Below are 26,916 nucleotides of genomic sequence, written 5' to 3'. Positions count from 1 at the left end.
TTAAAGATGAAAAACGATGTTTAGGGGCACAGCTCAGTATTAAGAATGCATGTTTAGCATACATGAGGGCTTGGGTTCAACCCCAGGATAAGTAGTAGATTTTTTTTTTTTTTTTTTTGAGATACCAGGGATTGAACTCAGGACTTTGCACTTGCCACGCTTATTCTACTGAGCTATCTCCCCAGCCCTAGATAGATAAATGAAAAGGGAATGTCCACTATTGGGTCTTCAAAGATCATTAAAAATCCTTGGATCAAGCCATGTGCATAGCTCAGTGGTCTAAGTGCCTGCCTAGGCAAGTGCAAAAATCCCAGGATAGATCCCTGGTGCCACATGCTGAGCCAGCCACCAACACCAGGCATGGTGACACTCACATGTAATCCCAGCTCTGGGAAGGATGAAACAGGAAGTTCACTATGAGTCCTAGCTGTGTAGTAAGACCCTGTACCAAATATATAAAATTTTTAAAAAATCCTTAGCTCTTCAAAAAACTTTATAATTTGTTCTTCTGACCTTTTTCCCTACTGAAACTGGTTCTTATCAATAAAGCAATAGTAAATTACTAAAATAAATTTAATATGATGGTCATTATCTAATAACTTATTCAAATATAATTGGCTACCATTATGACCTTACTAAAGGAGCAAAGATAACAAACACAATTCATATATATGAATATATGGAAATATGGTCATTTTACTAGTAGTAATTAAAACAAAACTAATATAAACCATTTTGTAATAGTAAGCACTATCAAAAAAGAATAATGATGATCCATATGAAACTACTTTAAAAAAGCAAAATAGGTGTGCCCAGGTGCATTGTAAATAATATGGAGCTTTCTAAAGAAAATTTGATAATGTGTTTTAAAAACAGAGAGTTTTAATTCTCTTGGATCTTATGTTTTAGAATTTTAGGAAGCAGTCTAAGAGACTAGGATGTAGCTCAGTGCTGGAGAACTTGCTACTGTGCAATCCCCAGAACTGGAAAAAGTATTCAGGACAATGTACATGAATACAGTGATGTTTTAGGAGATTACATTTAATAGGTAAAAACTCAGATTACCTAAATTCACCCTATAAACATGGATAAATGATAGATTATAAACCTGGAAACAGCCTGGACAGTATTCTCTACTGCAAAGCATGTAAAAGCCAGCTGGGGGATAGCTCCATGGGAGAGTACTTGGCTAGCATGCATGACACCCTGGGTTTGATCATAGCCCTGGACAAAAATTAAAAAAAAAAATTTATATGACACTAAACCTTTTTGTTTCTTGGTTTTGAATTTTGGACATAGGGTCTTGCTATATAGTCCAGACTAGCCTTGAACCTACTATGTATCCTCAGCTGACCTTGAATTCACCTTTTGCTTCAGCCTCCCAAATGCTGGAATTATAGGTGTGCACCACCATGCTCAGCTAAAACCAGATTTAAAGCACAGATTTATCACTGCAATTTTTAATTCCAAAATAAAAATCACAATCTTATAGGACCTAATATATATATAAAATGACTAGTCTATAACAACTTGTGAGGCAGAAACAAAATATTACTTAACAATGTAAAAAAAGTTATAAGATTGCATAATAGGCTGCCCTTGCTAACCACAGAATGACTAAACCTGCCAGTTGCTGGGTTTGTCTTAATATAGGTGGAGGATAATACTTCGCCAGTTGTGTGGAAGACTATGAGCCTCAGAGGAAAGAAAAGCAGTGATTGGAAGCTCCAGTGTCCCATTTTAGAGCATGATCTACCTGTATCTTTTTCTATTTATTTTTTTCCACCACCAGATTTGTTCATTTGAAGTTCATGGGTTTGGCTCTGCTGTTTTCAGCTGTGGATGTGGCTGTGGGTTATTTACTTCAGCTTAAAAGTCATTTCCATTTCTTCCTTGGAGGGTATAAAAGCCAGGAAAACTAGTTTCTCCCAAGGCAAATTTTTCACTTTGTTTTTCTTTGTTACAGAGGAATGATATCGCTATGGCAATAACAAAATTTGATCAGTTTGACTTTCTCATCGATATTGTTCCAAGAGATGAACTGAAACCTCCAAAGCGTCAGGTGAGCAGGGGAGGCGTGGTCACACTGCTGGCTGCAGAGCCTTGGTACACTGCCAAGGCTGATGATATGCTCCTCCCTCTCTGCACACAAAGCATTTGCTACTCCTGTTGTTCCTCTTCTCTAGTCCACAGTCATCCCTAGCATTGTCTTCTCTCATTCATCTATGGATACTTTTAACTCAGTGCCTCTGAGGTGGTATTTCAGTGGAAACAGACAAAATGAAAAAGACTTCAGTTATGAACAGTATAATGAAATACATTTCAGAGTTTTTTAGAAAGTGTTAGCAGAGTTCTTCATCTGGAATGAGAAAACATTCTTCATGAGTTATAGATTTCAGATTTTAAGAAACAGCTTCTCTGTGTTCACAGTGGTATTTGGAGTGAGTGAACTTTTTTTCTCTTATTAGTCTGTATCATACTGTGTATACTGCTCTGGCTGCACATAAGACCTATTGGGATTTAATAAATCCCAAGCTCTATCCCCATCAGCTGAATCAGAATCTGTGCTGCTGGGGCCCCTGTATCAGAATTTTTTTAAACTCCTAGATGCACTAGTGTCCTGCCAACATTGAGAACCACAACTTAAACTGTTTTCTTGACAATCACTCTGCCTGCCCCTTTGTTCTGCCTGTCCTTTTCCAGGGGTAACACCAGGTTTTTTTTTTTAGCACTTGGTGCATTTATCTCTTAATGACAATATAACAGATCCTTGTCCTGTAGTTCACTGTTTTACGCACAGTTTGCATGACTTACTAGGTGTAGTGGAAACACTTTGGAAGTAGTGGCAGAGTCTTGCAGGAGCAAAGCTGTTCCTTGTCCTGCTTGCTTTATTTTGTTAATAAAATTTAACATTATCTCATAGTGTATTTCCTCAGAAATAAGAATCATCTAGTGATAAACATTCTCCCTGTTCTCCCCATGCTGGCCTATATTAATTAATAACCAGTCAGAGAAAGTATAGGACAAGTGGGCCTAATTGGCCTTCTCACCTTGCATGATGGCCTTGGATTAGCAAATCCTGTGTCGCCTTCATACTGGAGCAGGGTGTGCTTCACTGCGGCTCTTTTCCTGGGCAGTCTTTGCTACTGTAAACATCCTTGACTGGAAGCTGTAAAGTGTTCAGAGGAGCTTTCAGTCGGATGTTTACAGCGGCAGGCTGCCACGGTCGACCCCAGCTGCGCTTCGGCTTTGAGACATTGCAGGTTTGTGCCCATGGGCTTGATTTCCTCCTCTTGGGGTACTTCTCTCCTCTCTGAGAAGTGACAGCAAAAACTCGGTACACTTCTCTTCCTTCAGGGCAGTAATATACCTGCTTTCCTTGCTGGAATTTTTCCTCCATGTGTCCTTCAGAATCTCCCTTTAAAAACAAGGTGGAAAGCTTGATGATGAAATTAGGCCCTGCTCACTTTCATTGTGTGAACTCCTTGTTTTCTGTGAGCTGTCTGCTGGATAGATTAGCTGGAGAAAGGGGTCTTGTCCTATCTTTTCCTCCATAGTTTTCAATGCTTCTGGCTCTCTTGGGGTATCAGACTCAAAATGCTCTGATCCATCTCCTTTTAAAGTTGCTAGCTGAAACAGCTCCTCACTGCCTGGATTTAGTTCTTTGTAGGTGTTCAAGCTATTGATTGGCATCCTATTTGGGACAGCTGCTGCTTGGCATTTAAAAGGTTAAGATTGCTGAAAGCTGGCCTGAAATTCTAAGATAGCATTTTTAATCCTCCGTAGACACGAAGTTTCCCCAAGCTCCAAATTGGCTGGCACCTCCTGAAGTCCTTTAAAAGCGCCTACTCTCCAAAACTCACCCTTTCTGAAGGAGCCAGCAGTTTGCTCTTGCTATTAAAGTGAATGTACTTTTTTTCCATCCTGGGGTTGGCTGCACAACACTGTACTGAAGGTCCTGAGATGTGATGCTGATCATTCTCTGGCATTTTTCAGGCTCAGCTTCTGCAAAGATTGCAAGACCAAGCCTTCTGGTTGGAGAGGCCACTCCTAAAGTTGAGCAAGTTCCCTATTCAGGATTGATCTAGACATTCGAGGGTTGTTCTAGGACTTGGGGTCATGTAATCCTGTTGAACTGTAGGAACTAGCCAGAATATTGAATTGAGGATCTAAGGCCTCTGACTTCTCAGAGTTGCTTGGAAATCTCACTAATTTTCAGGGAAGCAGTAAAGACAGAAAATAGAAAGTAATCAAGGTCTGATCTCTGCCCCAGCTATGAGTTGAAAGTTCCTGCCCATTGAAATGTCACTACCTTTTCACACATTTCTTTTATCAAGCTTAATCATTCCCTTGCTGACTTGACCTCCATTGGTAGAATAATAAGTCTTCATAATGCAGAACCTTAGATTTTCCTCCTTTGTCCCAGTGCTTTGAGAACAATCATGCCTTTTTCTCACAACACACAAACCTAGGCCCCTTTCCTTGAAACCTGCTGTGTCCTGGACTCTACCTAGTTCATTAAGCATCTAAGAGGATGCAATGGGAAAAATAGGAGAAGCTCTCTACCTGCTGTCACAATGTTTGGCAAAGGATATTGGCTTCTAGAAGAAGTAAAGGGTTTGCTTTTTGTCTGGTAGACCACGTTCAATGCTAGATTAGTTGTTGCCAGGGATAGCTATAGATAGACAATCACAGGTTAAGGCTGGTAAATGCCAGTCTTTTCAATGTCACCTGACTTCCTGTGAGCTGCTGAGGCTTTTGATCCACTATACAGTATCTTTTCATCACCCAAGAACTTCCAAGTTAGCTCTGGATTTATAATTTATGTTTTTAATTAGATACAATGGGGGGGGGCTTTAGTGGAAAGTACATTGAACCTATTTCAGCAGGTTTTTTTTTTTCCTTGAATTTTTTTATTGGTACATTATATATATACATAGTGATAGCATTCATCATAGGGGAATTGTACCTTGCTTCAAACAATAGTTTCAAGCATTTTTTAAAAAAGATTTAAAATTTCTGAATTTAGTTCAACTTATAATACCACATTTCCAAGAAAAAATGAACCTTTTGCAAAGACATTTAAAATCATACCAAGATGCACAAAAATGAAATTGTCCAAAACTTCTTGTAAAGAAAAAAATCATTAAAGCATATACATAAAAATATTAGCTGTGGAAAAACAAAATTAAATAGCGTATTCCACGTTAGAAAGAAAAAAAGGACCAAGGGTGTAAGAAACTAGATTAATTAAAGGACTGAAAGAAAAGATCTGTTCTCTTTGAATTTTATACTTAGCAAACATACCTTTGAAAACTAAAAGTAAGATTTTCTAATTATACAAACTTGAAATATTTGAATACCTCCAGAAGTAGCATATAGGAAATAACAAAGAGCATAATTCAAAAGGCAAGAGAAGTTGCAGTATGCTCCTGGATGAACAATAAAGAGCTCTCGATATGATAGTTATGCAGGACTATATAAAAGATATATTAGATGAACCCTTATTTGAAGGTCACTGCAGATTTCTATGAAACAGTACCAATCTTATGTTGGGTTATACATGTATTTTTTTTCCCCATATGTGTGTGTATGTGTGTACAAAAGACAGGGAAGAAGTAATATAAAGTCAACAGAAAATGGAAATATACTTTTTAAAGTTTCTATTACTAGAAGATATCATACAATGTCTTTTAAATAAAATGTAAGTCAAAGATATAGTATAAATCTTAGAACAAAAACTAAGATTAAGCAATATTCAGAAAATTAAATACTAATTAATTAAAAATTAAATGTTTCAAAACAATTGAACTAAGAAAAAGTTTTCATGATAGCAAAGAAGTACTAAGAGTAAAATATAAGATAAATACTGGAATGGCAAGTAAATGACTAGCACTTCTAACAGTTTGAGGATAGGATATCGCACGAAGTTCTAGTGTGTTGTGGACATGCATAATGACCATGACAATTACTGGTGGCCAGGTGTCACTTGTGGGACTGAGCTATAGCTATTTCTTTGAAATCCACCCTGTAGACTCAGGTGAAATCATGACCCATAGGGTGGAAGAGAAGTCCATTTGTGGAGTGTGCTGATGGAAATATTTTGCTACTGAACCCAAAAGAATAATATTTCAGCAGTTTTGAAAAGAGCAGTTGGCCTCCGTTTCATGGCTTAAAGGAGTGTCAGTGTTTTATCCCTGTGATAGCCAAGACTTTGTTGCCAGCATGACCTTTTTTTATAATGATGAAAAGGTAGGGTTGAAATGGATCTGGCATTGTCATTAAGTTGTTCTAGAAATTGAGACCTAATGAAAATAAAAGGAATCTCCCATTTCTTCTACTACAGCATGTTCATATTGAGATTTAAAACTGAGTCTGAGGCATAGAATATAAGAAACTGTTTAGTTTATGTTTAAGGACTTGCTTAGATACCCAGGTGATGAATATCCCCGTCGTCTGGATTCATGAGCCGCAAGGAACCTTGGTATGCCGAGACCCAAGTGTTTCAGAGACGGTATCTGCAGTCATACTTCTAGTACCCCACTTACAGGCAAGGAAAAGAATAGTCAGCCCTGTGCTACAAGGGACACCATGTTTCTACATGTTATGGCCACACAGTCTTTATAGCAAAAGGGACTCTTCTGTCCCCCTGGAGGTCGCGGGGGGAGGGGGCAAGGGAATGTGTCATACCACCAACTTGAATTCAGAAAAGCACTTTCTGCCTCTGTGTGTTTTATGTATGTATATCTACTCATCATTCACCTAGTATTTACTTAGTGCCTGCATGGGAATGGTGGGGATAATGGGGAGATAGAGAAAGGTATTATTTGCCCTCATAGACTTTAGCAGAACAGGCTAAATTTGACATGCAGTTACAAGAACAGGTCATTATGGAAGCACATTTCTGGTACCCACCTTGCTGAGGGAATGAAGTCAATTCTAACTTTGTAGAAGCTCCTCTCTGGGGAGCCTTTAGACAGCCCACAGGTTCACTGATTCTCAAAGAGCCCTTGTTTTCTGAAACCTGGAAAACTTAACTCAGAACAAGGAAATGAATAAATTTAGCTAATATTTTTACTCAGCCAGCCCACATAGTTATACATTTTGTTATTTTTGTCCCAAAGGTTGCATGTTTTGTTGTCCCAGGCAGGAGCATTGAGTCCCACAGGTCACTCCGGATCAGATGCCAGTCTCTGTGAGTGGTCCAGAGCCGACCAAGTACAGAACCTATAAGCCATAACCATGTTGTAGTGTGTGTAAACATCCTACACTCTCAGCTGTGAGTTCAAGGTGGCTGGGAGAGGGTTGTTTACTCCTTCTGCCATGGAAAACGTCAGCTGAAGAAGGAACAGTCTCTTCACTGGACAAATCGGACAAAATGTGACTTTAGTCAGCTAAGGCAGCACCCCAGTGGAGAGCTGTCCATCAGGCCCCCTGGGTTGCCCTTCTGTTTATAAGTACAATCAGAACCAGACGTGACACTGGATAGACATGCAATCTATGACTTGTGAAAAGCTGAGCAACTTGCCTACCAGTGCTCTTGAACCTGACATCTGAGCCTGAAATTCTAGCTCAGGAAATATCCTGTGGTTCCCTTTGCTCCACTGTCTCCCAGAGTGGGTGAGTGGGTGGGAACAAAGTAAAAAGAATGCTGTCTATTTGGGAGATGGGGCCCAGCCTGAAGAGCATGATGTTTGGATAGCGACTTTCCAGTGCTAGCAATTAGCAGTGTTCTCAGTCACAGGCCATGACAGCAGTTACTGACAAGTGCTGCTGGCGCGGGGGTATTTAGTTATGGTAATTATTTGCCCATTTGCAGCTCATCACGCAGTGGATGATTACTCAGTACTTCAGAAAATTGGCTGTATATTTTGTGAAGCCTATAGAATCTGTTATTTTTAGTTTGATTTAGCACAACTGGTCTCTTCGAATTCCACTTTCTTTTGGCTTCAAATGTGGAGAGCTCAGCATTCAGCAGAGCAGGCAACTGCACATAGCCTGTGTGGGGAGAGTGGAAATTCACTGTGGCAGTTGCTGAGTCGGTTCTTTCATCTTACCTGCCTCTCCTTCCACCCCACAGGAGGAGGTGCGCCAGTCTGTGACTCCTGCCGAGCCCGTCCAGTATTACTTCACACTAGCTCAGCAGCCCACTGCAGTCCAGGTCCAGGGGCAGCAGCAAGGCCAGCAGACCACCAGCTCCACAACCACCATCCAGCCTGGGCAGATCATCATCGCACAGCCTCAGCAGGGCCAGGTGTGTGAGCTGCTTTGGGCATCTGCCCTGCAAGACAGTTCCTCTTAAGCCTAGGTAGGCAGAGCTCCGCTGGGGCCAGGTGGCAGCCACATCATTAGAGAGGACTGGATTTAAAGTCTGTAGCCCTGAGCTCTTCTCCAGATGCAGCCTCAGAGGCACTGGCAGTCTCTGGGCTCCATTTTTATCCATGGTCAGATGAGGACCATGCCATGGACAAGGTGATTTTCAAGATCCAAGTGAGCTCACAAATTTTGGAAGGAAAAATAATCTCTCTGATGGGTCCATGAAGAGTTGTAGGCTCTCTATAAAATGCCTTTTCTGTGGACTTTATACCTATTGCATGTCGGTGCAGAAATAAAATTTATTCCCTAAGTAGGGAGATCAGGCATCACTGCCAACTTGTATGCTCTCCTCTCTTATCTCTGGCATTTCTCTGCTCTGCCAAATTTGTGTCAGGTAACCTCTTTTAGTAATAGTTAATCGAGGATTCTTTTTACCCCCCATAGTATTGTTGAGAACCATACTGTCTACTGGGAGTGTGAAAGACTATAGAAGACCTGCTACTGTGGTCTCTGAATCCAAAATCTGTCAGTGGTTAATGTATTTATCATACAGTAAGCATCTTCTGTAAGTAAAGTCTTTTGATAGGTATTGAGGCTATAAACATGACTGAACGGTCCTGATTTCAAGGAATTCATAATCTAGCTGGAGCCACAAATGTTAAGCTATTACTACCATGCAGAAAGCATAAAATATGCTTAGAATTGTGTGCCAAATACTATGGGAACACATCTAAAGAAGAACAGATTGGTGTTGCTAGGAGAGGGCCCAGCACAAGCAAAAATAATGCAGGGAGCCATGTAGGCAAGTCCAGGGAGCACATGAGGAAAGTCTTATGTACTCTGGTAAGGAACTAGGTTTGCCTGGAAGAAAACAGATGTATTTAAATATTAATTATGAATTTGTGATTTATTCCCCACTCATTTATGTATATACGCAATTTAATGAGTGCTTGCTCTGTGTTAGATATTGTGCTAGGCAGGAGAGGTTCAAAGATGTTTGCAGCCAGTCCCTGCCTCAAGGCACTCACTGCACCATGCTGCCTGAGGAATCTTCTCTGGCTCATGCTTGTGCCTCTGCAGTGGACTTCATGCCTGCTGTGTACCTGCCAAAGACTTTATCCCTTTATAGCGTGAACATCAAAGCAGTCTGCCAAGGGCTGACCCTGATTGGCTGATGATCCCAAGGAGCTTATGGCCATTGTACCCTGACAGCAGGGCATACCAGGCATAATTTGGCAGCTGCCATGCTCACAGAAGCCCTCATTTTCCTGAAATGATATAGAAATATCTTAGGAATCCTCTTGGGAAAATTGGGTTGATACAGTACAGTGATGAGTTGGCAGCGTACTTGCTTTTGAGTCAGCAAGAATTTCATCTGTCTTCTCTGCCAAGCCAGACCTGCTTGGCCTGGAACTGATAAGGCTTGTGAAGATGGTGAAATTTGTCCCTCCCAGCTGTTGTTTTAATGTCCTGCTGCTTCAGGGTGGCCTTGTGCAGGGTCACACACCTCCCTGGACCTGCAGGAATGGCTAGTTCACATTGAGTACAAATGTCCCTTTGCAGGACTGAATATATAGTAAAGCAAAGTTGGGAGAAATGCATAATTTGCTAGAGTAAAACCTGTACTTTTTATAAGTTGTGAACTTCTGGAATTTTGGGGAGGCTGAGTTGTAGATTTTGGTTTGAAAATGAAGGAGATGTTTGTTGTCCTAACATCACAGATACTTTTACTGAGTACTCTGTCATCTTTTTTTTTTTCCTATCCCCCTCCAGTTTACTGTAACTTCTCTACCTGATAATCCCTTAAATCTCATCTGTACTTCCCAGAATGCATCTCCTTTGCTTGTAACTTTACATGCTTAATATCTAGTAGACTTGTGCAGTCAAAATTAAGAACATTGGGGCCAAGGAGCTAGCTCAGTGGGTTAAGTGCCTACTTGACAAGCACGGTACATGCCGGCTCCGAAACTCCCGGCACACCATGCTGGCCACTGAAACCAGGCATGGTGGTGCACGCCTGTAATTTCAGCATTGGGCAGGTTGAGATAGAAGGATCACTACGAGTCTGAAGGCCAGGGATATAGTTCAGTGGCTTAAGTGCCTGCCTGGCAAGTGCAAGGTCCTGAGTTCAATCCCCAGTACAAAAAAAAAAAAAAAAAAAAAAGATTACACTGCGTCTGAGCTGCAAGGAAGACCCTGTGCCAAATAAATAAATCTTAAAAAAAAAAAATTAAGAACATTGAAATTAGCAGCCTCAGCTGAAGTCTGTGGTTCATCGAGACTCAGAGTTGTCTTACTGATATGATTCTTGGTTCACACTGGGGAGAGACCATTTCCAAATCAAAGTGGGTGTGAAAAGCCTTGGGAGTGGAAGTATTAGTATAGTTTGATTCACCTCTGTCCACTGCCAGCAGATAAGCTGTTGTCTGAGTAATCTGTAAAGGGTGCACCAAGGGGTAACATTTTGAGAGACGAAGGCGTGATTGGCACTTGACAGTTCAGGTTATCTCACAAGAGAATAAGCATCATAGGAGTGCATGCCATTCAGTATATGAAAACACTGTCTGCCAAGTCATATATATTAGACTGATACTTCTTAAATCTGAGATTACCAGATTTAAGAAAATTAAAGCTTTTGCTTTATTCTATTAATCAAAGTTAGGCTCTGGGGGTAGGGGAGATGGCTCAATGAAATAAGCGCTTGCGTGCTAAGCGCAGGGGCCTGAGTTCAATCCCTGGTTCCACCAAAAAAAAAAAAAAAAGAGGTAGGCTCTGTTAAGAGTCAGGTCTTAACAATGTTTACTTCTCCTGTGGGGATGCCAGGGTATGACCCCAAGCAGCTGTTTGGCTAGTATGGGCAAATGTTGGTCTGCAAAAAAAAGGAGGAGGGGTATAGCTCAGTAGAATAAGTGCTTGCACGCAAGGGCCTGAGTTCAATCCCCAGTTCTTAAAAAAAAACAAAAATGTTGGTCTGCTCCTTGGATGGGTATAAAAAGCCAGTGTGTATTAGGCCCAGCCTTACAGGTGAGCCCATATGTCTTATCTTCCTTGCAGTGTCTTGTATGGCTAAGAAGGAGTCCAGGTTCCTGACCTTAGTAAATTCATAAAAGATCTCCTTTTCCTTTTTTCCCCCTCCCTTTAAATTCATCAGAATTCACATGCTCCAGGCTTGACCATTTTCTTTTTCTTTTTTTTTTTTTTTAATTTTTTTTTAATTTATTTATTGTGTGTGTGTGTGGCCAGCTCAGCCCACCAGGGGGCGGGGTTGGCTGGCATGTGGTGCTGGGGGATTGAACCGCGGTCCCTGTGTTTGCCAAGCTTGTTCCAAGTAGGTGCTTTAGACCACTGAGCCATCTCCCCAGCCCCTCCAGGCTTAACCATTTTCTACGTACACTGTTATGATTACTTTTTATGAGGCATCATGGTTACTTTTAAATTTTCTGTGCCATATAGGCCTTACTGTCATCAGAGGAGCTGTGAAAAGTTGGAATATTGAAGTATAAATTTTATGTTTAGGGCTCAAGCAAGTATTCTGCACTATGAGCCCAAAAATTGGGTCATAGGCTTTCCGAGGTCATTGGCTTTCCGAGGTCATTTCAGAGAGTAACTGTAAAAATGCTCTTGTTACCAAGAAGACTCTGGGTGAAGCATTCTCACTAGTGTTGAGATTTTTAGGAATTAAAGAAGAAGATAATAACTTCCCAGCTTTAACCTCTTGGTAGTCATACAGTTTCAGGTAGAGCTTAAACAGTTTTCTCTTGACTCTTCCTTTCAGACCACACCCGTGACGATGCAGGTTGGAGAAGGTCAGCAGGTGCAGATTGTCCAGGCCCAGCCACAGGGTCAAGCCCAGCAGGCCCAGAGTGGCACTGGACAGACCATGCAGGTGATGCAGCAGATCATCACTAACACGGGAGAGATCCAGCAGATCCCAGTAAGTCTTCCCCCGGGTTGCATAGCTATCTACCTTCTCAGCTCATAATAGGAAATTCCTCAAGATTTTATGTATCATGTTATACCTACCATTCATTTCCATGTGTATGCATGTGTGTATGTGTGCACATGTGTTTCTTTTGTTTTTAACCTCTATTCCCACTATGCCCTCTCCACCTTGTTGCTTTATTCACTTTGCTTTTAATTCTGATTCAGCTTCCCCACTGCAGTAGAGACATTTGGGCAGCTTCTCTCAACTTGCCTTCACTCCACCTATGCAGAGCAGTCATTGAAGCCGCTCTCTAGTTGCAAGGCCCCACGAGGCAGCCCTGTCTTCTGATTAGCAGAGAATAAAAGGAAGGTGTACAAGAGAAGGGCATAAATACACTAGTTGCATGTTATGAGTCGGTTCTCAGTGTAGCATTCTACAAAGAATATTTTTGGCTTTCATTTCACTTATTCATTCCTTCACTCTGCTGCTACTTCCTGTGTGGCTTGAGAGATTTCATTTCTTAGATTTGTTAGTTTTTTACTTAAACTTGAGTTTTATTAGAAAAAATCATCATCTTGACACTTGCAACTTAACATTTTTGGTCATTTTCTCACAAAAAGCTGGAAAATGAGTGGCATGGGGCTGTCCTTTGAAATGTACACTCATAGAAATTCACTTGTATTTGTCTGCCCATTTTCTTTGAAAAAAGCTCAAAAATTATCTTCAGCTCTGTTTTAGGTTCTTTTCTTGCTCTTTAGTTTTAGAGTAATGGGTCAAGAAAAGCTAAGGAAAGTGGTGTCTATATGTCTCTTTTTGTTGTACACTTGGCACCAGTTCCAAGTGACTTGGCTGTCCTTTGCCTGATTGTTTCACCCACCAACCCCAAGACCTCTGACTTGAATGATTGTTGCTTTTTCACATGAAGATACCAAAGCAAGGTCGTCAAAGCCAAAGAAGAGTCCCTGCCTTGAGTAACTTAACTTTGAGGCACAAAATTTAATCCAGAAGATTTGTTACAGAATCTACAACCTCATGCTCACTACTCTCAGTATCTGCTCAGGAGCCTGCATTTTTTGACCTTCAGCTACTCAGCAGAGTGCTTATAATAGGGATAACCTTCAGGACAGAGACTTTATTTCCCTTTTGAAGCCAGTGGGTAGGCTTATTTGTTCTGTAACTAAGTTTAGGCTATGAGGAGCATCAAATCTGCTGTCTTGGAGAATTAAGGGATAGATGGTCACCAAATGACTTGACTTAAACCTAAAAAGAAAAGCTCACTTCTGTCTCTGAAATGCATAGAACCATTTGGCTTGTGGCTTTTCCATCACATTGGGATTTCTGTTTTTTTGTTTTTTGTTTTTAATCTTTTTGAGACAAGGTCTCACTATGCTGTTCAAGCTGGCCTTGAGCTCACTTTGTTGCCCAGGCAGGTCTTGAATTTGCAACAATCCTCCCGCCTCAGTCTCTCAAGTGCTGGAATTACAGGCGTGCACCACCATGCCTGGGGTTTCTGCAAAGAGTTCTTCCAGGCTAGAAAGTTTTAAATTCCCTCACTCCTGGGACAAGACTTTAGTCTTTCATCCTGGGACCCTGGGCTGGAGGTCTGGTGATTCCTGGAACCAGCCATTGTCTGTCTCAACAGATGAGATTTCACAAGCCTATATACCTAACTGCCTTAGTTCCCAATAGGAACTTAATGTTATAGCCCACAAACTGCACTGTAGGATTTGGTTGGAAATTTAGGCTTGTTGCTGCAACTTTCCAGCAGTTCCTCTTGGCATAGTCTCAGTAAAGAAATGACTACAACTATGGGTTGTAGTATTCTTGTCCTATTTCCTTGGAACCAGATTCTTAATGGGTTTAGATTTTATATTCCTGTGTGTTGCCTCCCGCAAACACTTCTGGAATGTTCTGCCAAGAATTTCATAGTTTTTCTCAGTGATTTGGACCTTTTATGGCCGGAAGTTTCAGGGAAGTGTTTGCCTTACCACTGTATCCAGGCATGCAGCTTCATCCCTTCGATGTCCTCCTCCTTGTGTGATGAAGATAGTGCTTCATGGCCAGGATATGGTTTGCTGTAGGTTGAGCAGGCATAACTTGCCTCTTAGCCTGAAGAAGCTTCTCCTAGCCTATAAGCCTGAAGAGAAGCTTACATAGGAAGGCTGGGCAGTAAGAAGCTGTTTTCTGGGCCCCCAGAACCTTTCAGCCCTGAGTCACAGGTGTGACTGTCTGCCATCCATCCTCTAGTGCCACTGTCTGGTAAGCTGTAATTCCTCACACTGTAATTGCCTCTGTGCTCCATTTAGCCTCAGCTCAAGCACTAATACTTTCGTGGCACACTGGAGCATTAAGAGCCCAAGTTAAGGCTTTTAGCACACAATTAAATGCAGTCAGTGGTATTATTGTATTATCTGAGACATTCATAAGCATGAGGTAGTTTAAGGGCACTTTTGTAGCTTTGGTTTCCCATGATGAGGTTTTTCTGTGAAAGGTTTATTGATTCTGCTTTCCCATGGGACGTGCTTGGTCAAACGCTAGTGCTGCACACCAAGGATCCTCAAGGCTCCACAGCCCTCATTGGTCCTGGCTCGTGGGGCCAAAGATAAAAACAGACCAAACTTTCTCCAAGGTGCATGGCATAGAGTTGAGCAGTACAAGGGCTGTGATGCAGCATGGTAGCTATCTGCTTTGGGTTCTTGGCAGAACTGGGATCCTGCACAATCTTGGAAAGTGTGGAGATGGAGGAAGAAGAGCCCCACATGTTATGAGAAGATATTCTGAGAGTTTCTTTCCCAGGTCCATTTGGGGAGCATACACTTGTATTGTGTGACTTATGCGTGAGGGCGTTATTATGTTGCTTATTTTGGCCTCTGTTTACAAAGATTTTTCTTTGGGAGCTTGAGAGGTAGAGGGCATTCGGTGTGTCTGGCCATGGGAAGCTGCCTGTGTGAGGTGGAACTCAGCCTCCTGTGCTCTCTTTGTGTCTGCCCCGACACAGGTGCAGTTGAATGCTGGCCAGCTGCAGTATATACGCTTAGCCCAGCCTGTATCAGGCACCCAGGTTGTGCAGGGACAGATCCAGACACTTGCCGCCAACGCCCAGCAGGTACGTACCGGAGATGAGCAGCAGCTGGCTGGCTTCTGGTGGGAAAGGAGGACTTCAAGACACAACTGTTGCCACCTCATCCTTTAGCAAGGAGTACACCCCAGTGTGTTCCACTGCCCAAAATGGGGGTAATTGGAAGACTGGATTTGAAATAAAGTATGTCTCGTAGATTTTATTGTTAAGCACCAAAGGAAGCCTGGTGGGTACACATGCATGTGAGGCTGGAGGACGCTTAGTCCTCAGACTGTATTTCCATCTTTAAATCTGAGTGGCAGCTGTGTTCTGGCGCTTTCTGTTCCCTCCGGAAAGCTTCAGTCTTAATTTACCTCTGCATACATTTCTGGCCAGAACCTTCCCCTCCTTATTTCCTCCTCTGCCCTACACTATTGAAGGCTGTGTGTCACAGAGCCAAAGAGGCTACCGCCAGCCTTGGAGGGTTGAGCAACATGGACATCCTTTAAGGAGCTTGGGGGATTCTAAACAAGGGGAGACATGTAATGGATTCTTTTGCTTCAGACCCAAAAAAAGCAGCAATCGTTTAAGAGCTGGATCTGTCTGGCCCAGTTGCATTTCTGGTGATGTATCTATTGACAATGGTGACAAGAGCTGAGATGGTAAAGTAGGTCTCCAAAGATCTCATTTGGGAAAATGTGAGGAATGAGCCAAAAGTAAGGGTTCTGAATTCCACATAGTCTTTGGAATCATTAAAGGGCCCTTTTCTTCCTCACTCTCTGCTCATCTATGGATGTGGGCTTTTTAATACTTTCTTTTGGGCTCAGTGACACTGAATCACATTTAAAAGTAGGCACACTCTTGAGTCCCTTTCCCTTTGAAAATTGTTTTTAGCTAGACATAACAATGTATGCCTGTAATCCCATCTGAAGCAGAAGAATTGCTGCAAGTTCAAGGACTGCCTGGGCCATATAGTGAGTTTAAGGCCAGCCTGAATTACAACGCAAAACTCTGTCTCCAAAAAAAATTTTCCCCCAAACCTTGTAAGATTCTTCCTGAGATCCCAAAAGCTTTTTATGGCATGGGAATAGGAAGAAATTAGATAGGTTTTTGGTTTCTCAGAGTTTACTTAGAGGAACAGAACTAAACCCAGAAAATAAGATTTGAGGAGAAAAGGGGGATAAGCCACAACACATAATTGTGACAACCTGCTTGCGTACTTTTTGCTTTTTCTTTATTTTTTTATTTTTTGGAGACAGGATCTTACTATGCAGTTCAGGCTGGCCTTGAGCTCACTTTGTAACCCAGGCTAGTCTTGAACTTGTCTCCTGCTTCAGCTTCCCAAGTACTGGGATTACAGATGTGTGCCACCACACGTGACTCAACCTGCCCTTTAGAAGGTGCTCAATAAATGTTGAATGGATCTCAAACAAATAGCACATGTGTGATTTAAAGGTAAATGAGACTTTCTTCTCTGCTGCTGTGAATGTCATTGCTGCTGGCTACACACACAGTAATCTTTTTATCTATAAGGAGAATTTTTCTGTTTGCCTCAGGCTTGTTTATTCTGAAAACATTTCTTGAATATTTTTTTGCACTGGATGTTTAAAGACAGAACATAGCTCCTGCCTTCAAGTGTCTTACAGGCCCATGGAACAAGGGCCGAAAATGAGGAACAGTAGTATGAAGCCCTTTGTCACCTGTGCCCTTTCTTGCTCCTTATAGCCTTGTAGGTAGGCCTACAGGGCTTATTTTTAGCTATCAGGAAGACACTCGAGATCACAGGCCTTACCTTGCAGGTTGGCTGTGAGTATCCCTGGAGCTGGTACAGAGACCATTGGTAGTTAGATGTTCGTTAGACACACATGTACAGGTCCTGGTTGTCTTCATAGTTTATCGAGCTATTCCCAGCAGTTATCAGTATATGTTGCAATTTATATGGCAGTAGATTTATTTTATTTTTTACATTTATTTATTTATTATGTGTGTGTCTGTGTGTGTGTGTGTGTGTGTGTGTGTGGCCAGCTCAGCCCACCAGGGGGCGGGGCAGGCTGGCATGTGGTGCTGGGGGATTGAACCGTGGTCCCTGTGGTTTACTAAGCTTGTTCCAAGTAGGTGCTTTAGACCACTGAGCCATCTCACCAGCCCAGTAGATTTATTTTAAAATCCTCAAATTTGATTTTAAGTGCATGTGATAGATGGTTTTCTTGTTGCAGCCCCTGCCCCATCCCTTCCCCCTCTTCCTCCCATCCCTTCCCCCTCTTCCTCACATCCCTGGGCACAGAGGGTGCAAGTTGCCTCTCTCAGAAAAAGTACTTCATAGGTTTGCCATGAGGACTGCCAGGGCCAAGGCCAGTGCTTGCCAGGGTGTTTCATAATCCACTCAGGTCTTAATAAGTTTGGTTTGGATCTCACTTAAGATGAAAGGGACCACTCACCACTTTTGCCCAGCATTTTAAAATCTACCTTCATTGGCTGAAAGACCAACTCTTAGGGCTTCTACCTAAAACCATAATGTTATACCTGCTCTTGTGAAAACAGAGTTGAGGTATTCTCCTTGAGGTGAAAGGGTGGTTGCAGGAGGAAGAGGGAGGGGTATGTTAAGAGGTATGGGTCTAACAGTTGTATCATTCATGCTCCAGGGTTCTTTGTGTGCTGTGTGCCACCAACTCTTCGGGTAATCATCAGGACTAGGAGATAGGGGCAAGGGCATTAATTTCCAACCCTCATTGAGCACTTGTTCTCTCTTCTGGGTACTTTATAGTCATTGTCTCATTTGGACTTTGTGGGTAGAAAGCCAATAAAGCAGACCCTGCAGCTGATGTGCCTACTCTGCCATTTTACATCCCACAGATCACACAGACAGAAGTCCAGCAAGGACAGCAGCAGTTCAGCCAGTTCACGGATGGACAGGTAAAATACCCAATTTGAGCAGGGGCACAGAGCAGGTAGTTGGGAGGAACAAGGTCACAGGTGGGGTATGGGCTTGGATGGTTAGAGCAACTGTCCTACCCTCTACTGACAATGAATAAAACTTGTTTTAAAAAGCACAGTTTTTAAGTCAAGGCACACATCCTTTAGATTTTATAGACACATGGGAGCTAAAATAATCTTATACATTATCTAGCCCAAATTGACATTCTACAAATGAGATAACTAAGTCCTAGAGGTACGAAGTGCCTTGTACATGTTCAATCAGCTGTTTATGCCAAAGCCAAATTAGAATACAAGTTTCCTGTTTCCCCTTCTAGAATTTTTTTTTCCTTAAGCCATCATGCTTTGTAATAGTACATACAGTGTTAGTGAAGTGCAGATAATCTGTGACCTTTCATGGTCTCTGGGTACCTGGAGTTCAGTAGTTCTAAATGCATACAAGGAAAGGATCTTTCCTTTTCTTGCTGTTTTTCCCTCAGAATACTGGGACTTAGAGGATGATATGTCCAAACTTTTGTTCTTTGCGGCACAAAAGGGAGAAGAGCTAGCCTTGGGACCCCTCTCTGACTTCTGCTGGTACTAGGTGTCCAGCTTTCACACCAGGGCTCCTATGGGTGGGGGTCCTAACTATGTTTCTTTTGGGAGCCCCTAAGAAATGAAGAAGCAAGAGGCGCTAATCTTATCAAGGGCTGTGGGAACTTCTTCACTCATATGGGGTTGACTGTAGTGAATGTTTAATAGCAGATCATTTCCTTCACAGGGCCCAAGTAGGAAATGCAGGTACAGTTTAGTGTCAGCTTGAGCCAAGTAAGCCAAGGAAAGCAGAAAAGGGGGTAATCACTACAGCCCCTGTCAGTGAAGAGTGCCGAGGCTTGGGGAAATGCCGAATTCCAAGCTGCTGGCACACTGGTCACATTGCTTGTGTTTGTCACAAGGAACAGCATGTAGCAAGCTCAACGTTCTGAGCTAATGGGAAAGGCAGAGCCCAGAGAAGTGAAAGCCTCAGGAAATGCAGCTCCCTGTACCTCCTCTCTACCCAACACACATAACCCCTCACACCAGGCTGGTACCTCCTGTGTCTGCTGCTTCCAGCCCCAGCAGAGCACCACATCCCCTCCTCCTTCTTACACCTTGCAGTGGTTCGTGCCTGAAGTATCTAGGGTCCCCAACCAGCTTGAGGCCCATAGGAACCTGCATGCCCCTCACCCAGGGGTGACCTCACTTTCTCCTTTCCATTTCCCACAGCAGCTCTACCAGATCCAGCAAGTCACCATGCCTGCGGGCCAGGACCTCGCCCAGCCCATGTTCATCCAATCAGCCAACCAGCCCTCCGATGGGCAGGCCCCTCAGGTGACCGGCGACTGAGGGCCTGAGCTGGCAAGGCCAAGGACACCCAACACAGTTTTTGCCATACAGCCCCAGGCGATGGGTACAGTCTCCCTCCCCAGAGGACCCTGCCGACTTCAGTGCCTCCTGCAGGCTAGGACACTGGTGCACTACATCCCATGCCTGGGGACCGAGATTCTCCAACAGAAAGATGCAATATTTTTTGTTTTCTTTTTTTCCTCCAAGGAATCAGTAATTCATTATGTTGAGCTGCGTGTCCAATTGCTATGAAATGAGAATATTAAATAACATATTTATAACATTTCCTTGAAGTGTGTGGTTAAAAAAATACTTCATTTTCATTTTGATTCTTATTACCACTTAGGAGGAGATCTTCTTAGGGGGTGTGGGATTTTCTGGCTCTTAGAATAGGTGCTGCCCCAAGATTTTGCCACCACTCTCTGCCCTCATACTGAACTGGTGAACGTGTTAGCTTCTTCCTCACTAGTTCTCTTTCCCACCCCCTTGCTCACCTGAGCTCTGTTTTTGCACCCAGAAGCCACTGAAACATTCCTTGTGTTTAAGAGATAGACTCATTCTCCATGAAGAGTGGATCATTCCACAGCCTTCTCTCCCAGGGACCCAAGGAGACTAGAACTTTGTGCGTTTTGCCCCCTCCTAGTTTTATTTTTAAACACATTAAAAGTGTGCTAGTCTCTCCTGTGCTGCATGGACTTCAAACTGCATGAAATGCAATAAATCTCATTTTAGATACTCTATAGAGTTGGTTTTTGTGTCTAGGGATGTCATGGGCCACTTGGCTTATGAAAGACTTGTAAAGATTTGGTTGTCCTCAGTTTGGAGCAAAAGCACCCTTGTGAAGAGGGGTGTCCAAAACTAAGGCACTTCCCTGTCACATATATCATACAGACTGAGGCCCTTGGGTGGTCTAACAAACAGGCTTCCTCAGAACACATGCTGCTTAGAGTGGGCAACTGCATGACCTAACTAGACCACCATACACATTGCTGCCTGGTGGAGAGCTAGGACCAGATCTCTTCTGAAAACTACTGGCCCTCTGAAGGGCCAAGGCAAATCCCTCTGGTCTTCCCTGTCATAAGGTGGGTCTGAGTTGCTGCAGTGGCCATGTGGACTACCAAAGGTATTGCATCTACCACAGAGGGTGGGTAGCCCAGGCCCTTTGTCAGCCAGCAACTCAAAGTTGCTAGAGCCAGGGGCTGCTTGCTCACTTTGGGATTAGAGAGCAGAAAGTTGGTGGCGGGCCATCTTTCTAACCTCCAATATGCATCTTTACAACCAGAGTGGAGTCTGGTAGGAACAGTGAATGGGGTACCAGAAATAGGAATTTGGCCATAAAACTGTGGACAACAACTTGCCTTTGGGATTGTTTCTGGAATGAGGTAGAAATTGGGAAGAAGCTTGTGTTTCAGTTTTAAGCCTGAGCCTGATGCTCTTAGGATTCCCTCACTGCTGGAAACCACAGTGGCAGGATATGCACAAGTGTTCAGGAATGAGGAAAAGACACCACCACTGCCCTCTGTTCATCTTCCTAAGAGGTCTTCCAGATTTCTTAGGCCTATTTATTTCTTGCCTAGATTCAGGTCTGACTTCTTCTGCCCTTTATTTTCTGGGTGGGGGTTGGGGCCAGGGCTCTGGACTATGTCCTGGACACCTACTTTGTTTATGAAGTACTTAGACATCTATGTCACATCTGTGTCATTCTGTTTCACTTAAGTACTCCATTCCACAAGGTAATTGAGACAGCTTGCAATGAAAGCAACACGAAGTAATAAAGTAAGACAAGTTAGAATTAGGGAAAATATAATTGAGTAGGCAATCGGGGTCATAAAAATAAGCAGAGCCTGGTGATACATGGTTGTAAATGCAGCTCTGAGAGACTGAGGTAAGAGGATCACTTGAGTCATCATGAGTTTGACATCAGTGTGGACAGTATAGCAAGTCCCATGTCAAAAAACAAAACGTGAGACAACCACAGGACCTACATAATTATTAGAATGATTTGATGGTAAGATTTCTGGTCACCAAAACAGATGGAACCAGGTAAGAGATTCACAGCATGAAATGAGAGAAACATTGTTTTCCTAGTGTAAAGTTGTGGGCACATAGTATCCTTCTAGTGTCATCAGGGCAAGTAAAGCAGGTGACAAAGTCCTGTTGAGAAGTCAGTAATTGCTCCTTGTAACATGAGTTGGGGCAGCTTCCACATACTTGTAAGTTCACTGTTCATTTACCTTCCTTCTAGCTGTCTGTCTGTCTCAGATGGAAGTCTCTGGGCCTGTGCACCTGTCCCATGCCCAGACACATCTCAGCAAGATGACACAGTCAGCACGTTTGGTGAACAGCTTTGTTCCAGGCTTGTGTGAAGAGGATACAAAAGGGAAAGCATGCCAGCAGAGGTGCCTGGTCTCAGAAGGCAGCACTGCTAGTTCATATCCAGTCCCCTCTGTCCCACTTCGCAGCTCTTCCACACATTCCTGAAAATTGAAGCACAGTTGGAATTTTAGGCCAGGTGATGGCTCTCCATTTTCCCAGAGTCAATGGCACAGATTTTTCATTCTTGTTTTGAAGATGTTTCAGTTGTGATTGACAAGCAGTTTCTCTGCTGAGCATGTTCACTTTAAATAGCTCTGCCAGCAGGGCCCATTCTGGTGTAAACAAACCCTTTGGTGAAGCCTCCAAGAGCCCCTATCTAATACCCAGCATGATCCCCTTACATCCGGAGCACTAAATATTTTTCCTAGCATTTGTGACATCCTTCCTGATGATCTTCACTGTGCCCAAGCAGGACAGACAGGAAGAAGGATCGTGATCCCATGTTAAGGATAGACTCATAGGAGGCCTAGTGAAATGCAGTGATTTGCTCAAGGTCACTGAACTAGGGTTGGAGTTAAAGCCAAAACACTGGTTTCCTGGTCCCATGTACACACACAGCTTTGCTCTCTGGCTGGAGGTGGCCTGTATGTTATGTTAGAAATGCCTGGGGGCCTGCAGGTTAGCTCAGTTGTTTAAGCACCTGCTCAGGCAAACACAGGTGGGTGTTGGGTGCAGGAGACTGGTTCGATCCCCAGCTCCGCATGCCTTACCAGACCCTGCCAAGAAGGAAAAAAAAAAATGCCTATAATCCCAGCTGCTTAGGAAGCTGAGGCAAGATAATGATAAATGCAAAGCCAGCCTGAGCAACTTAGCACCTGTCTCAAAAATTTAAAAGGTGAGAGGATGTAGTTCCACACTTCTGGGTTCAATCCCCAGTATTGGGAGTGGGATGGTAAGTACGGGCCTTTTCCTTTTAACCTCCCAGAAATCACTGGCCGGGGATATATTAAACTTGGGTCTGGTCTGGAGACAGCTGGTAGTTGCAGTAAAGCTCCAGGAGGCTGATGCTAGAGGTTGGAGACCCCTGTGATTATGAGCAAAGCACCGGGGTGGTTTCCATGCTGCACAAGTCTGCCCAAGACCACGAGGGGGCAGCATGCAACATTTGGCAGAATCGGAGTTGCTCTGTCCCCTCTCAATTTGAGACATTTCTACAAACTAAGAGAGGGTCCCTTTTCCCAGTGGATACTATCCTTACCCACTTCTAATAAGACTTTCACCCTTTGAAGAGAGGAGCTTTTGTGAGATGACAAGGCTGGAAACTACTGTCTCCACAGTATACATTGCATCAAGGTAGGGGCTTATAGTTTAATAAAGACTGGCAGTTTAAGTCCCTTCCAGGATCTCTTCAGCTGGTTTTCTTTCCATTCCCCTTCTCCTGCACTCGATGTTCCTGTCACACCCAATTACTGGTTCCTGAATTCCCATGTTTTCAGAATGTGCTAACCTTAATGCCTGGAATGCTCTTTCACTCCCCTTTTCACATATTGATCTCCTATATATCCATCAAGGCCCAACCTAAATGGCTCTTGCAAAGAAATGTCTAATTCCTTAGGCAGAGTCAGCAAGGATCTCTTCAAGGCTCCCATATCAACTTCTTCAAACTATTATTAGAGCTCATATACACTGTCATTCGGCAAATATTTCTTTGATACCCTGTGTATGTTTGACATTATTTTGGACATTCTGAACACAACCAAAGATAAATCAGAAGAGGTCTCTACTATCACAGAGTTTATATGGGATGTTGAGTTGGGGGTGGAGCTTGGTTGGGAATGAGTACAATAAACAGTCAACACTGGAAACAGGCTCTGAGGAAACTCATCCCACTGACAGAAAAGTAGTGGTCTTGGCCATCTTCCTCACAGGTGGTCCTCCAGTTCAGGGTCACCTCTGTGTCTGTAGAGCAGGGCACAGTACCTGGCACCATGAGCACCCAAGTGTCACAGTACCCAAGAAGTAAGTGGACATGAAGCCATCCCTGCAGCTGGACCACAGGCAGAGGGATTCCAGTGTGGCTGCACACAGTCCATCTCTGTTCCATCTTCTCTCACCATGAGTTTTTCTTATTAACAATTTCTTGTGGGTTTTTTGTTTGTTTTTGAGGACTGATGTTAGGCAGGGCCACTGGAAATTATATTTTTAAGAAATTGTGTGTAGAAAAATATAGCTTAAGCTTGGTACCTGAATGGCTTCTCATTTTCTTTACATCTCATTAAGTAGGTATTCCCCCCATTTTATAAGCAAGAAACTGAGGCTTAACAAGGTTAAGAAACTTCCCAAGGGCACCAGCTTATTGAATGAAGCCAGATGCTCCAAAAAGCCGCCTACTCAAGGTGTCCCAGTGGCTCAGTTCCCATTCATTTGATCTGCTCTGTTCATGAAGGTCCCCTCCTCCACCAACCCCTGCATAGATTGAGCATGTGTCCCACCACTCCCGCCATTTCTAGGCTGTTGTTAGGTGGGATCTGAGCTCTCTGGAAGAGAGGCCCCTAGAGTGGCGGTCAGTGATCAGGTAGCTTGGCCGTGGTCTCCTCCAGGCCCCCAGAGCCAGCCAACATTATATTAAGTTTCTTTTCACATTGCCAGGCTGGTGGTGTCACCCCTAACTGGTGCTATGCCACTACCACAGTCCAGGAAAAGGGGACAGGAGGACAGTAAGGCTGGCACTCAAGAGGGTGAACCTGAGCTGGGTCCCAGCTGGGCCAGGCTGGGCTGCATTCCTGTCTGGCTGATGCTTAGGTGAGATCAGAAACAGCCCCAGCTTGCCCAAAGTCCTGAGCCTCTACCCCACCTGAAGTCCTGGCTCCATTGAGACCCAAGACACCTCTGTGAGCATCTGGCTCCTCCCCCCAGGTCCCTGTGCCTCTTTCAGTGAAGGTGTGTGAGACAGAAGCTTTCTAAGATCCCATATGTATCCAAATGTCTTTATTTTGCCCTTTGATTTAAATGACAGTTTCACAGGACAGGAAATTACAGGTTCACAATTATTTGTCCTCAGCACTCTGGAGATGCAGTTCCATTGTCTTTTGGCATCTGTTGTTGCTGATGAGAAGTTTACTGTCAATTCAATTATTGGACCTTTGCAGATAAGCTATCTTTTCTCCCTGGTGGCCTTTAGAATTTCCTGTTTATTTTTATATTCTACACTTTGACTGCAAGGTGTCTAGATAAAGTTTTGTTTTGTTTTGAAAGATCTCTTACTAGGCAGTCTCTGGGCCTTCTAAAACTGGAAATTCATGTCTTATTTCTGGAAAGAGCTCATTCAGTATCTTTGTGAAACTAATAGTACATATGCTAAAGTCCTATCAAATATTTAATGTTTCTTTCCTTTTATATGTTTCTTAATTGTGCTGTGCTTTCTTCTGGAACATTTCCTAAGCTCTAGCTTCTAATTCATTAATTCTTCAGCTGTATTTCCCAACTTGATTGCTTTTTTCTCAATGTCAATGACTGAGTTTCACTTCTAAAATTTCTAGATCTCATTTCTGCTGCATGTTCACATTTGATGTCTTTCTGTTCTTATTTTATAGATATCATTTCTTCCTTTATCTTGAATTTTTTTCAATGTATTTGGTACAGGGTTTGAAGGGTCTATAGGGTCTCACTACTTAGATCTGACTCAAAGTGATCCTCATGTTTTCAGCCTCCCAAGCACTGGGATTATAGGCATGTACCACCACACCCAGTCTCAATCCGGGGGCAGGGCCAGCAGGGCACATCAGGAATTGAACTCCAGCCATCAGGGATTGAACTAAGCAGGCTCTTTAGTTCACTGAGCTATCTAGCCAGCCACTGAATTTTTTTCTTAACCTATTTAGTACAAGGTCTACACAGTCTCACTACACAGATCAGATTTGTAATGATCCTTCTGTTTTCAGCCTCCCAAATGCTAAGATTACAGGCATGTGCCAGCATGCCCTCTCAGTCTACCTCAGCATGCCCTGGGGGTGGGGCCAGCACAGCATGCCAGGGATCAAATCCCAGTCCTTGTGTCTGCCTAAACAGGTGCTTCAATCTGCTGATCCCGCCGGCCCTTGAATTTTTTAACTACATTACATTTCTTTTCACATTGCTTCATTTTCTCTGGGTCTTCAGGTATGCCTTCCTCCATGAGTAATATGTCTCTCAAAATACTGTGCTTCTAATATGCTGTAAAATTTATCCTCGAAGGGGCTGAGGAGATAGCTCAGTAGAATAAGTGCTTGCCTGGTAAGCACAAGGACCTGAGTTCAATCCCCAGTTCCGCCAAAAAAATAAGAATAAAAATAAAATAAAAACTTTCAAAAACAAACAAACCAAAAAAAAAAAGGCTGGGGAGATGGCTCAGTAGAATAAGTGCTTCCCTGGCAAGCGCAAGAGCCTGAGTTCAATCCCCAGTTCCGGAGGGGGAAAAAAGAAAATTATCCTTGAGACTGTTCCTGGTCCTGCTGTGCTGGCCCCGCCCCCAGGGCTGCTGAAACAGCACTTGAGACTGGGCGTAGTAGCGCAGCCCTGTAATCCCAGCTCTTGGGAAGCTGTAAAAACAGGCTGATCACTAGTATGATCTAGTAGTGAAACCCTAAACACCCTCAGAAAGTTTTAATATTAGTGTCTTGTGGTTTTTGTGTTTTGAGATAGTCTTGCTTGTTGTTCAGGCTGTCAGTAGTAGCCAGCCTGGCCTCCAACTTACAGTGATCCTGTCTCAGCATCCTGAGTGCTGGGACTATAAGCATGTGCCACCATGCTCTGGAGAGTTGGGGGTTGGGGATGGCCTGGATATCAAATCCTGTGGCTTTCCTCTCCCTATGCAGACAGCATGAGAAGTCATACCCACATGTGTATTCTCTACCTAGAGCCAGACCCAAGTGGCAGGCAGAAATCTGGAGCTAAGAAAGAGCCTACTGTGCCCCTGCCATATGTGATGTCTCTGGCTACCCCTCCTGTCCCTGCTGCAACATGG

At 43.3% G+C, this 26,916-nt stretch overlaps 1 protein-coding gene across 10 annotated transcripts in view; it reads left to right on the top strand.

Annotated features, from left to right (window-relative positions):
• The window catches only part of Nfyc (nuclear transcription factor Y subunit gamma), a 70,911-nt gene extending 50,578 nt beyond the window's left edge, over positions 1-20,333 (top strand). For 6 of the 10 annotated variants that reach the window (XM_023706185.1, XM_023706178.1, XM_023706183.1 and 3 more), the window contains 6 exons: positions 1,967-2,062; positions 8,081-8,254; positions 12,092-12,250; positions 15,240-15,347; positions 18,153-18,212; positions 19,479-19,881. In XM_023706185.1, the coding sequence (XP_023561953.1) occupies positions 1,967-2,062; positions 8,081-8,254; positions 12,092-12,250; positions 15,240-15,347; positions 18,153-18,212; positions 19,479-19,598 (717 nt within the window). In that variant the 3' untranslated portion in view covers positions 19,599-19,881. Of the gene's footprint in view, positions 1-1,966; positions 2,063-8,080; positions 8,255-12,091; positions 12,251-15,239; positions 15,348-18,152; positions 18,213-19,478 lie in introns of all 10 variants that reach the window. The other 4 variants (XM_004645961.2, XM_004645959.2, XM_004645960.2 and 1 more) reach the window with 3 other exon arrangements.
• Positions 20,334-26,916: the final 6,583 nt, after the last annotated feature.

The sequence above is a fragment of the Octodon degus genome, unplaced genomic scaffold (assembly GCF_000260255.1).
Source record: "Octodon degus isolate 3935 unplaced genomic scaffold, OctDeg1.0 scaffold00245, whole genome shotgun sequence".
Lineage (NCBI taxonomy): Eukaryota > Metazoa > Chordata > Mammalia > Rodentia > Octodontidae > Octodon > Octodon degus.
The sequence above is the reverse complement of the archived record's forward strand: the minus strand, read 5'-3'. Positions and strand labels throughout refer to the sequence as shown.